At 55.5% G+C, this 10,962-nt stretch overlaps 1 protein-coding gene across 1 annotated transcript; it reads right to left on the reverse strand.

Annotated features, from left to right (window-relative positions):
• Positions 1 to 2,344: 2,344 nt before the first annotated feature.
• On the reverse strand, positions 2,345 to 9,284 carry PAX1 (paired box 1). Its single transcript, XM_054180211.1, has 5 exons — positions 9,121 to 9,284; positions 7,550 to 8,179; positions 6,147 to 6,289; positions 5,704 to 5,923; positions 2,345 to 2,873 (listed from the first exon to the last, which is right to left on the reverse strand). Exons 1-5 carry the CDS (start codon positions 9,122 to 9,124, stop codon positions 2,782 to 2,784), a joined length of 1,089 nt encoding a protein of 362 aa, XP_054036186.1. The 5' UTR covers positions 9,125 to 9,284; the 3' UTR covers positions 2,345 to 2,781.
• Positions 9,285 to 10,962: the final 1,678 nt, after the last annotated feature.

Genomic DNA, 10,962 nt, shown 5'->3' on the forward strand with positions numbered 1-10,962 from the left:
TGGAAAAGAGAAGTCTCCAAGGAGACCTAATTGTGGCCTTCCAGTATCTGAAGGAGGCTACAAGAAAGCTGGGGAGGGACTTTTGAGGGTGTCAGGGAGTGATAGGACTGGGGGGAATGGAACAAAACTAGAAATGGGTAGATTCAGATTGAATGTTAGGAAGAAATTCTTCCCCATGAGGGTGGTGAGAGACTGGCATAGGTTGCCCAGGGAGTTGGTGGAAGCCTCATGCCTGGAGGCTTTTAAGGGCAGGCTGGATGTGTCTGTGAGCAGCCTGCTGTAGTGTGAGGTGTCCCTGGCCATAGCAGGGGGGTTGGAAGTGGATGATCCTTGAGGTCCCTTCCAACCCTAACAATTCTATGATTCTATGCATCCCACCACACCATGCATCCCATCATACCACACATCCCTCCACACCACACATGCCACCCCCGTGCATCCATCCCATCACCACAGGGACAAACTCAAATGCTCTCAGCCCCAAGGCTCAGTGGCTGAGACCAGGACGTGGCTCCTTGCCCACGTGCTGCTCTTCTGTGGCTGCCTGAGCCTGGCGAGTGCCTGCGAAGGGCTGGCTTGGGGCTGTGGTGGATGCAAAGCATCAAGTTGCTGCTCAGGGGTTTTGGCAGGTTCCTGACAGTCTTGGAATGCAAGAACTCAGGCACTGCCATAGCATCCCAGCAGGGCACTAATTAAAAGGATGGGACTCTGCACTGTGTCTATCTGACTCCAGTACTCTTGTCTTACTCATCCTAGACATCCATCAGAGCCCTTGCTCCTATCTCTGCAGGGCTTTAGGGTGCATTTAGCCATGAAGCACCCCAAGAGCACAAGCTTTACAATCCAGAAGGTGCTGCAAGGCCACAAAGAATAGGACAGAACACCTATGGGACATGGCACAGCATTTGGGGGCTATGGCAGCATTTCTATGCTGAGTTGCCACACGGTGGGGGACATTGCCACTTACCCAGACCACTCTGCAGTATGAGAGCTCAGCACGGGGAACCAGCTTCTCCTGACAGAAGGGCTTTGGGGGAGCTCTCTGCAAAGGGCAGGCAAGTTTCTTCAGGCTGGTGAGCAGGAAGATTTCAGTGCTGGGTATTTGAAGGGCTCCTCTGACCACCCAAAACAGCAGAGTCCCCAGAGGGGCAGGGCTTGGGCTGTCTCCTGCTCTCCTCGTCCCTGGGAGGGGTTGGATTCCCCAGCTGTCAGAGCAGACAGAAGGGCCATGCCGTGCTGCCATCCAGCCCTAAGGGCGTTCTGTGCATCATCGTTTCCAAAGCTGCTCTGCCAGATGTTCAAATGCAGCTTTGAATGGATAAACCTGGCAGGGGACAGGCCAGAATAGCTGTTAGCCAGCTGTTTCAGGTGGCTTGTCCCTTCTTGGTGACTTGTCACTCCTTGCATCCTTTAAAACACAGTCAGTGACAGTTTGGCAGCAGGCCTTGCCCCGGGGCAGTCATCTCCCCTACTTCCCATCCCCTCCTTTCCCTCCCCAGCTTTGTAGTCAGTTGCAAAGACCAGCTCTAGCTGGAGGCTTTGGAGCAGCAGAGGCAAAACTGAATTTTGCCACCCCGAGGTTGAAGGCAAAATAATTTCCCGGGGTGGGATGTCAAATCTGGCATCCCTCTCCCTCCCTCCCACAAAGACACGCTCTCTGCAGAAAGCCAGGCCTGTATTCTCCTGCCAGGATATTTCCTCCCTGCCCCGCTGTAGGACCTTCCTCTTCTCCAGACAATGAAGGGACTGACGCCAATGGCAGTGGCTGATGGAGCCAGGGAACACGAAAGCCCAGTGGAGCCCATCCTGAACGCATCCCAGGCGGCTGGACAGGAGGGGGATAAGGAATCCCAGTGGGTGGGCTGTGAGGTGCAACCCTTCTGCTAGCCCACTGCTTGCCCATGGCTAGGTGAGACAGGTGGCAGCCAGCCCAGGGGCTGGCCACCCACCCCGCTGCTTATGCCCAGAGCTGGCCTGTAACCCCAGAGCATCAGGAGTCACCCAGCAGGACCATGGACCCCCTCAAATCTGCCCTTGGCCCTGAAAAGCAGGGCTGCAGCATGCTCAGAGCAAACACAGGGTCCTTGGCAGGGTGGGTTGGGTGCACAGATCCAGAGCCAGCCCAGAGTGTTTTCTCCCAGCCAAGTGTCCCCAAGGTCTATCCCAGCAGGTCTCAGTCACTCCCAGGCAACCTGGAGATGCAGTCTGAGTCTGGAGGACAACAGGAAGAGCCCTGCTCTCGGGGGAGGCTAAGCCAGCCCCCGAGAGATGGAGGCCAGCAGCATGTGCCCACAATAGTCACTTTTTATTAAGGCTTGTTATTATAAAAATATATCATAAAACCTTGTGGCACATTTGCCCATTCCCATGCTGAGGCAGAGATGATGGCTGAGGATGGAGGTGTTTGCTGCCCTGCACCAAATGGTCTTTGGGAGCATGGGAAGGAGAAAGAAAAACTGAAAACAATGGAGGGGTGGGGAAGGGGGGATAGACAAAATAAAGAAGGCTGAGTCTCTTCTGTCACCTCTTTCCAGTCCAATGGAGGTACAGTGTGAGTGAACATCCTGTCTGTGCTTCCCTGCACGGGGATTTGCCATGGAGGATGTCACCTCTGACAATCCAGGCACATCTTCATCCCTGCAGGTGCCTGCCCAAGGTACTGGCACCTTAGGTACTGCTCGATGGCACTTTGGGTACAGTTTGGTGGCACTTCAGGCTTCAGTTAGAGTTCACAGGTGCTTATTCCAAGAGTCACTGTCTCTGGACCACTGCTCAGCAGCTCTAGGAGGAGGAGGCTGGGATAGAGAGTCCATGGATGGTATTTAGAGGGTCTGGAGGTTTCCCCACAGGGCTGACAGGTTTTCTGTCCACAGCTGCAAGAAGGGAAGGTGGGAGGAAATAAAAGACAACAACAAGGCAGTGGATTGATGGACTCAAAACACATTGCTGCAGCCAGGCACAATCCATAGCTGGATGCATGTGCACCCTCCTCCAATGGCCACTCAAAAGCATTTCTACCCCTCAGAGCCCACCACCCACCTGCCTCCAGGAAAGTCATGACTTCAGAAATTCCCTTTCAGGAGAAAAGGGGAAGACAGACGGGGTCATGATGATGTCAGGCCCCCCTCTGCCATTGCTGAAGAGCTAGATCTATCCATGAAGGGGTCCCAAACCCAGCCCAGCCACGCAAAGAACATATCTCATGCCTGTGATTGGGGTGCCCCGGAAAGGGACAGTGCCACCAGCACCAGGAAGTAGGGGAAAGTGGATGGGGAAAACACCTTTACACCTCACCAGCAGTAGATAAACTACTGAGCTTCTTGCCAGCCCCAGCAGGCATCACAGTGGGTTGCAGGGGCCCAGACCACCTGTACCTCCCACCCAATCCTGCCACACACACCAGTCCTCAGGGAGGAGTGTCTGGGGCTGCTGCAGGTGTTGGGATAAGCAGGGAGATTTGGAGAGGGAAACAGGAGCTGTGACATCAGAAAAAGAAACTTGGAGGGCAAAACTGACCAGCTGAATTTGTCTCTCCCTTTCCTTATTTTTTTGTCTTCTCTCCTCCTTTCTTCCCTTCTCTTTGTGTCTTTCCCCTCCCACTGTCCTCTTCTTTGCAGGGACCGAGGACTGCCCTCCCCAGGAGCGGAGGGGGCCGTCTGCCCCGTCCCCCTTCCCCTCCTCCCCCGCCCCAGCGACACTCCTCCCTTCTCGGGACAGGGGAGAGAGGGAGAGTTTTGCAGCATAATCCGATATTTGGGTCGTCCCAAATGAGTAGTGGAACTCGAAAGTCGATCTGAAGGAAATTAAAAAGGGGGGGAAAAAAACGAAGAAGAAGGAAAAAAAAAAACCTTTAAAGGAGAAAAAAAAAAAAGAAAGTCCTCAGAAGCCAAACTAAAACCACATAAAACTGAAAAGTCACAAACGTTTAAAGGAAGTCTGGATTGGACTTTCAGCAGAGATAGCTTCAGACTGGCAAGGCAGAAAAATCAGGCTCCAAGTAATTGAAAATGCCTCGAAAATAGAATGAATACAAACAGGTCATCGGTCCTCCTGCATTCATTTTCTTTCCTTCTTTTTCCTTTTTTCCTTTCTTTTATTGCTTCCTTTTTTCTTTCTTCCATTTTTCTTTCTTCCATTCTTCCTTTATTCCTTCTTCCTTTCTTCCATTTTTCTTTCTTCCTTTCTTCCTTTATTCTTTCTTCCATTCTTCCTTTATTCTTTCTTCCATTTTCTTTCTTCTTCTCTTCGTTTTTTCTCCTTCCTTTTTTTCTTCCTTCCTTTTTTTCTTCCTTCCTTTTTTCTTCCTTCCTTCCTTCCTTTTTTCTTCCTTCCTTCCTTTTTTCTTCCTTCCTTCCTTCCTTTTTTCTTCCTTCCTTCCTTTTTTCTTCCTTCCTTCCTTTTTTCTTCCTTCCTTCTTTTTTTCTTCCTTCCTTCCTTTTTTCTTCCTTCCTTCTTTCCTTTTTCCTTTCTTCCTTCCTTTTTCCTTTCTTCCTTCATTCCTTTTTTCCTTTTTCCTTCCTTCCTTCCTCCCTCTCTCCTGTTTTTTGATTCCTTTCCTCCTTTCCTCCTTTCTTTCTTTCCAATATTCTTTATTCCTTTCCTTTTTCTTTCCTTTCTCCTCCCTCACTTCCTTTTGCTCCGTGTCTCTATACTTATTATTCCTTTTATTAAATCGATTTCCTGATCTCTAACCCTCGAGAGGACTCATCCCTGCGATGAGTCTACCACCAGCAAAAGCCTCGTATAAAAATAACCAAAACCGAAGCAAACGGGGGGGGAAGGGGGGAATCAATCAGTGTAAAAGTAGGGAATGCGTTAGAAGTGTGGAAAAGAATATCAAATCTGATTATCATAGAATCATAGATTATCACGGAAAAGGAGGGACGCTGGGGACGGGGGTAAAATCGGCAGGGGTTTTACACGCAGAACGAAACCTTCCACCGCGGAAATAAACCTTCCCTCACCGAGCCGAAATAATTAGCGGGAGATAAGAGAACCGCCCTAATTAGCAACCCCTAGTCTAGACGTTCCGATCCACCCCCCGGGTTTGCTTTTACCCCCTCCCTCTCCTTTCCCCCCCCCCTCCCCAGTTCTCAGCAGGGGATTTATGATGGCAATAACTCCGACCCGAGTCTCCTGCCCTGTCTGCGGGACTCCTCGCTAAGATGGATGCCGTCAGAATGTCTATTTTATCGCTGCTCATTTGGGGAGGACCTGGGGAAAAGCCTCTGAGGAGCCGCAGGTCCTTCCCCGGTCCCGCAAACTGTACCGGGAAGAAGATTCCCTGATGAAAAGCGGAGGTTTCCCCCAGAATCCAAATCCCCTTCCCTGGTCATTTCCAGCGCAAACAAGAAGGAAAAAGATTTCTAGTTTAGAGTCCCCATGCGCTGGTTAAGGCCGGGCAGAAAGGGATTGGGAGCCGGAGCAGCACCCATCGAATATTGCGGCAGGGGGGACCGGGGGATGAGCAGCAAGCAGGCAAAATCCCGACTGAGCCCGAAAGCCCTCATGGGGTGGGGGAAATATCCTCAATTTTCAACATGTCAAAGATGGTTAAAATACTCACTTCTCCATCAGGGTGGGGGAACCCGCACCGAGTCTTTTTACTATCCCTTTACTCCTACCCCTTCCGAGACCCCGGAGGGCCCCGGCTCTGCAGCCCCACTCCCAGACGTGCACGCCTATCCCCCCAGCTCATCTCACCTTCCCTCCCGGTCTGCTTGAACGCCATCGCCGTGGCCAAGTCGCCTCCGTGCACCGTCACTCCGGGTCCGTGGTGGCCCAAAGGGCTACCTTGTGGTGGCCAGGGGGGGCCCGGGGGGAGATAGCCGCCAGGCGGGCCGCCGTAGACGCCGTGTTGGTTGGAAGGGGGATAAGCACAGGCTGGGAGGAAGCTACTCACCGAGGAGAGTCCCGGCGGGGGCTGGGGACAGGGACAAAGAGATATCTAGGGTACGAGGGGAATGGGCTCAAAACAATCCGCCCGGCCGCTCATGAACGCAATGGGAAATCGTTCCCCGCCGCCTTGTCCCCTCCTGCCCCCCAACTTATACCCTACTACTCCCTCTTTCCCTACCTCTGCCTGTCTCTTTTTTTCTCCTCTTGCCTCCCTTGCCTTGCCACCTCCTGTCTCCCAGAGCAGTTACCTGCGGGTATTTGATATCTCCTTCCACGGCAGCCTTGTCAATGCCGTTGACAGCCTGAGTTGAGGGGAAGCCCGTCCTGTTCACACTGGGCCAGTCTTCCATTTTGGGGGGATAAGCAGACCCCTCTGTGCCAGCCAGAGCCCCTGGAGAGGAGAGAGAAGCGGCCCCGTTAGCGTTAGCCCTCGCTGTGAGCCAGATCTCTGTGTCTCGGGGCAAGGATTGGGGAGAAATGGGGAGAAAGCCCTAGGCTGCAGGTGCTTCTTCGCATAAACCCGACGGGGAGCGGGGCACAGAGCCGCCTCGCCTCTCGCCCTCTGCCACCAGCCTGGGAATGCATTCCGGAAAGGCTGGGTTCTGACGGCCGAAATTCCGTGTACACCGCCGGGAGAGGTACACCTAATTTTGCCACTGTCCCAAATCGCTGTTCCTAGATTCTCCATTCCACCCCCAATCCGCTCCCAAGGCCAAATTTCTCTTCTGACGAAGGAGACTTATAAAAGTGACATCGGAATTTTAAAGATAAATGATCGCACGGAGGAAAAAGCTTGCGGTTGATTTACTTTTGGAAGAATAAAGGGACCCGCATTCCCCCACCACCCCACCACGTCCAATGTGTGTGTGTGTCCCCTCCCCGGAGCTGGACTGCCCGGAGCCCCGGCCGCAGCAGCCCGGCCGCGCTCCTCGATTCCTCCTCCCTGGCTTGGCTTTTAGGAGAATCAGGGAGATTTCTCGGGGACATCCCGGAAAGCCCCGTGTCTGTTTTACAGGTGGCTTCCCTTCTTCTTTTCCTCCTTTTCCCCCGTCTTTTTCCCCAACTCTGGTTTCGTTCTCCTTCCTTTTTCCCCTGCCCGTGTTTGTTTTTCTAGCTTCTTTTCCCTTTCCAGCTTTAATTGCTCCCACTTATTTCCCTCCCCTCGTTTGTTTTCTGCCTCTTTTTTCGCTCCCAGGATTTAGTTTTTTTCACCACTTTTTCCCCTCCCCATATTTGTTTTTGTCCCTTTTTTCCCCCTCTCCTGCTTTGCCTTTCCCCTTTTTTTCTCTACCCTGATTTGGTTTTCTCTCCTCTTTTCCTCCCTCCCTTGTTTTATTTTCTCCTCTCCGCACCCCACCGCCCCTTTTCTGTATTTTTCCCCCTTTACAAGGGGAGATTCAGGGCTCCCAATTTGCGGTCACCAATCTATCATCCCTTCGAAAATATTTTCCATATTTTTCCGTAAAAAGTTCAAGATGTCTGAGCTTCGCCACATCTGGCCCCCGTCCTGACAGAGCGGGGTGCGGCCACCAAATAAACCCCCCGAGAAAATGAATTGGGAGGGGTGAAAGAGCTGCTCGACAGGCGGGGAAGGGGTGATTCCTGCCCGACCTCCCCCTTGCTGTGAAGGAGGCCGGAGCGTGATACCCACCCGTCTGCTCCACGAAGGTGCGGATGCCCAAGATGTTGGTGACGGAGTGAGCCGAGGGCCAGGAGCGTGGCAAGCTGACGTGAGCGGTGGCCACGGGCCCGCCGGGGTGACCCCCCATCTTGGCGGCCGTGGAGGCCATGGGGCTGGGGTAAGGGTACTGGTAGATGTGGTTGTAGGGCAGGGCAGGCTGCGGGGGGGGCTGCTTGCCCCCGTCGTAGGGGCCGGGCTGGGAGAGGCTCCCGATCTTGTTCCGCAGGATCCTGCTGATGGAGCTGACCGAGGGGACGTTGTACTTGTCGCAGACGCCGTCGGCCAGCAGCCGGTCGCGGATCTCCCAGGCGAAGATGCCGGGGTCTCCCTGCTTGTAGTCGCGGATATGCTTGACCACGTTGGGGGTGGTGACCCGCGGCTTGCTGCCGCCGATAGCCCCGGGCAGGATGGAGCCGGTCTCGTTGTAGCGGGCCAGGATCTTGCTGACGCAGCCGTGGGAGACGCGGAGCTGGCGACTGATGTCGCAGGGCCGGATGCCGAGCTGCGCCAGCTCCACGATCCGCAGTCGGATGGCGTTGGGCAGCGGCCGCCCGTTCACGAATACACCTCCCAGTTGGTTCACCTCCCCGTACGTGTGCTCTGCGGCGGGACGGGGCCGTTACCGGCCGGACGGGGCGCGGAGGAGGGAAGGAGGGAGGGATGGTGGGGACGCGCCGCCGGGCCGAATCAGGGTCGGCCGGGGGATGTCCGGGCGACACGAGTCGAGGAGGCAGAAGGGAGTGGGATGGAGACAGGGAAATTAAAGGGAAGGGAATTTGGAGGAAAAGAAACAGGAGGGAAAGGAAAAAGACGGGAAAGGAGGGAGAGAAGGAAAGGGCAAAACGAGGGGGGAAGAAAAAGTCTGAAGGAAAACGAAAGCGGGGGGAAGGAAAAGACAAGGTGGGGAGGAAAAGGAAAAGCGGGAAAATTAAAAGGAAAGGGGGGGAAGGAAAAGCAAAGGCGGTAAAGAAAATGGGAGTGGGATGAAAAGGGAAGGAAAATGAGGGGGGAGAAGAAAAAAAAAGAAGAAGGAAAAAGGGGGAAAGAAAAAAAGAGGGGGGAGGGGGGAGAAAAGGGAAGAAAATGAAAAGAGGGAAAAGAAGGAAAGAGGGGGGCAGGGAGTGAAGAGAGAAAAGGAGAAAGAAAGTGGGGGGGAAGTGAAAGAAAGTGAAGGTGAAAAGAAGGGTGAAAAAAGAAGGGGGGGAAAGAGAAATAAACAAAGGCGAGGAAAGGAGAAAAAGAAAAAAAGAGGGAGAAAAAAAAAACATAGAAAGAAACAGGACGAGGGGGAGGCAGAAGAAAAGGAGAAACAAGGAGAACGGGAGAAAGAACGAAGAAAGGGAACGGAGCAAAAGCGGAGGCAGGGAGGACTGGAGCGCCGGGGGCCTCCTCAGCCGGGCACGCCGTGCAGGACCCCTGCCCGCCGCCACTACCGGGCCGCAGCGAGGGGACAGGGGTCCACCCCGCCTGGTGACCCCCCCCCCTCCCGCCCCCTCCGCGGATCCCGTCCCGGCGCCCTTCCCACAGCCGCCCGCTCTTACCCATCGCCGGGCACCCGGGGAGCTCGGCTCGGCCCGGCTCGGGGGCAGCGCCTGCCCGCCGCCCCGCTGTCCCGGTCCCGGCATAGAGGTCCCGAGGAGCGGCGGAGGGCGGGCCGGGCTGGGCAGGAGCCGGCGGCGGGGCTGCGCTGGCGGAGCCGGGCCGGTTCCCCGCTCCCGGGGAGCCCCCGCCGCTTACTTGGGATCAATTTGACGTGGGAAACACGTCAATCTCGGCCGTCACGGTGCGGGGGACGCCCATTGGCTCCCGAGCCGCTCCTAAATGGCCGCGGAGAATGGGGAGGGGGGACACACACGGCACCCTCAGCCCGCCCCCGCGGGGCCAGAGCCCGGATGGGGTTGTTCGCCCCATTCCCATGGGACACCCCCTACTTCCACACACACAGAGACCCCTTTTAGGGATGCGGAGAGGGGTAGCGCAGGGTGTCTCCACGCCCCCCTCTCAATGTCTTGCCCCCGCCCCGGTCCCGTCTGCGTCTTCGTTTCCCACGCCGGACGTGGACACGGACACCTGCCCCGGCCCCAGCCCCCACTGGGCCCACGGACGGGGACATGGCTGGGGACTCCAAGGAGCAAAGGGGTTGTTGTGCTTTCGAGGGTAATGGGAGCTGCTTGGCAGCGGGGGTCTGCTCCGGGCCAACGGGCAGACACCTTCCCCGTCTGGCTTCCCATGGAAATCTGCCCACCCGGCATCGAAATCCGTCATTTTGTTATCCAAATAATCATTCAGAAAGACAGCTTCATAAAACCAGAATGGGGCGAGCGTTTGGGGGATTTCTGTGGATTTTTTCACTCCACACCCCCCGAAAGTCGATGGGAAGGTTGTGTTTCTCCTCATACAATTGAAAGAGTTTGGGGGGAGAGGTGAAATTGCCTCGCAGCCAGCCGCGGGCATCACTTTCGCAGCCTCATCGAAAACCTGGTTTTATTCGGGTTTTAAATCGGGGATGTCATGGGGCAGAGGCGGGCAACGGGAGCGGGCAGCCCCCATTACCCCGGCTTTCGGCCTCCTCACGGCAACGCGGGCAGCGGCGGGCAGGAGGGGCAAACGGCGTCTCCTGCCAGGGGCACAGCATCTATGGGGGACTGGGCACAGGACGAACCCCGCATATCGTTGCTCCCTTTCCCTCTGCTTCCTCTCCCCCGAAACGTGGGGTTTACCCAGCCGGGGTCGGGTGCCGCTAGAAATCGGCCGTCGGGTAAAGAGCGTATCGATTAAAAAGCAGATGGAACTCGCAAAGGCATGGGTGCTCCGTGTTTGCCTCCCTTTCCCCGGACCTCCCCGGTTGCAAACCCCAGGGAAGCGCCGTCGTGATGAGTTTCGCACTCTCACCCCACACAGGAGCGGCTGACCTTAGCTTGTGGGCAGGAGGAGATCGAAAAGCGGCCGAGGAGACCCGGTGTCTTTCTCCTTGCCCTGGGAATACAACGGGACGATTCTTTCGGGGCGTGTGGGGGTCCTGTCCCAACCCTCATGCCCCATCGCAATATGATGCGTACACCCATGACCACAGTCAGCTCGCAGCCCCTTTCACCGGGGACTGGCTGCTGAGGGAGTCTTTCCCTAGGGTTTTAACGACAAAAGATACAACCATCCCCTCAGCAGAATCTGTCCATTTTCCCCCGGGCAGCCCTTCCAGTATCACCAAGGTTGGAAGAGACCTCAAAGATCATCGAGTCCGGCGGCCACCTGCCGCGGGAAACTATCAGGATGCGGCTCTCGGCTTCCTGCTGAAATCCTGTGGGACTCTTGGCCCGTCCCACCGGCCCCTCGGGCTGCCCGGCGGGTTCTAACTCAACAGGGTTTGAGATAGAAGGGGCAAG

The sequence above is a fragment of the Dryobates pubescens genome, chromosome 3 (genome assembly GCF_014839835.1).
Source record: "Dryobates pubescens isolate bDryPub1 chromosome 3, bDryPub1.pri, whole genome shotgun sequence".
NCBI classification, from domain to species: domain Eukaryota; kingdom Metazoa; phylum Chordata; class Aves; order Piciformes; family Picidae; genus Dryobates; species Dryobates pubescens.

What these genes read in the sequence shown, in the direction of transcription:
- PAX1 (XM_054180211.1), bottom strand. An exon ending in CACCTTCGTGGAGCAGACGG is followed by an intron (nt 6,290 to 7,549) that starts GTGGGTATCACG and finishes TCTCCTCTCCAG; the next exon opens with GGGCTCTGGCTGGCACAGAG. An exon ending in CAAGCAGACCGGGAGGGAAG is followed by an intron (nt 2,874 to 5,703) that starts GTGAGATGAGCT and finishes CCCTTCTTGCAG; the next exon opens with CTGTGGACAGAAAACCTGTC.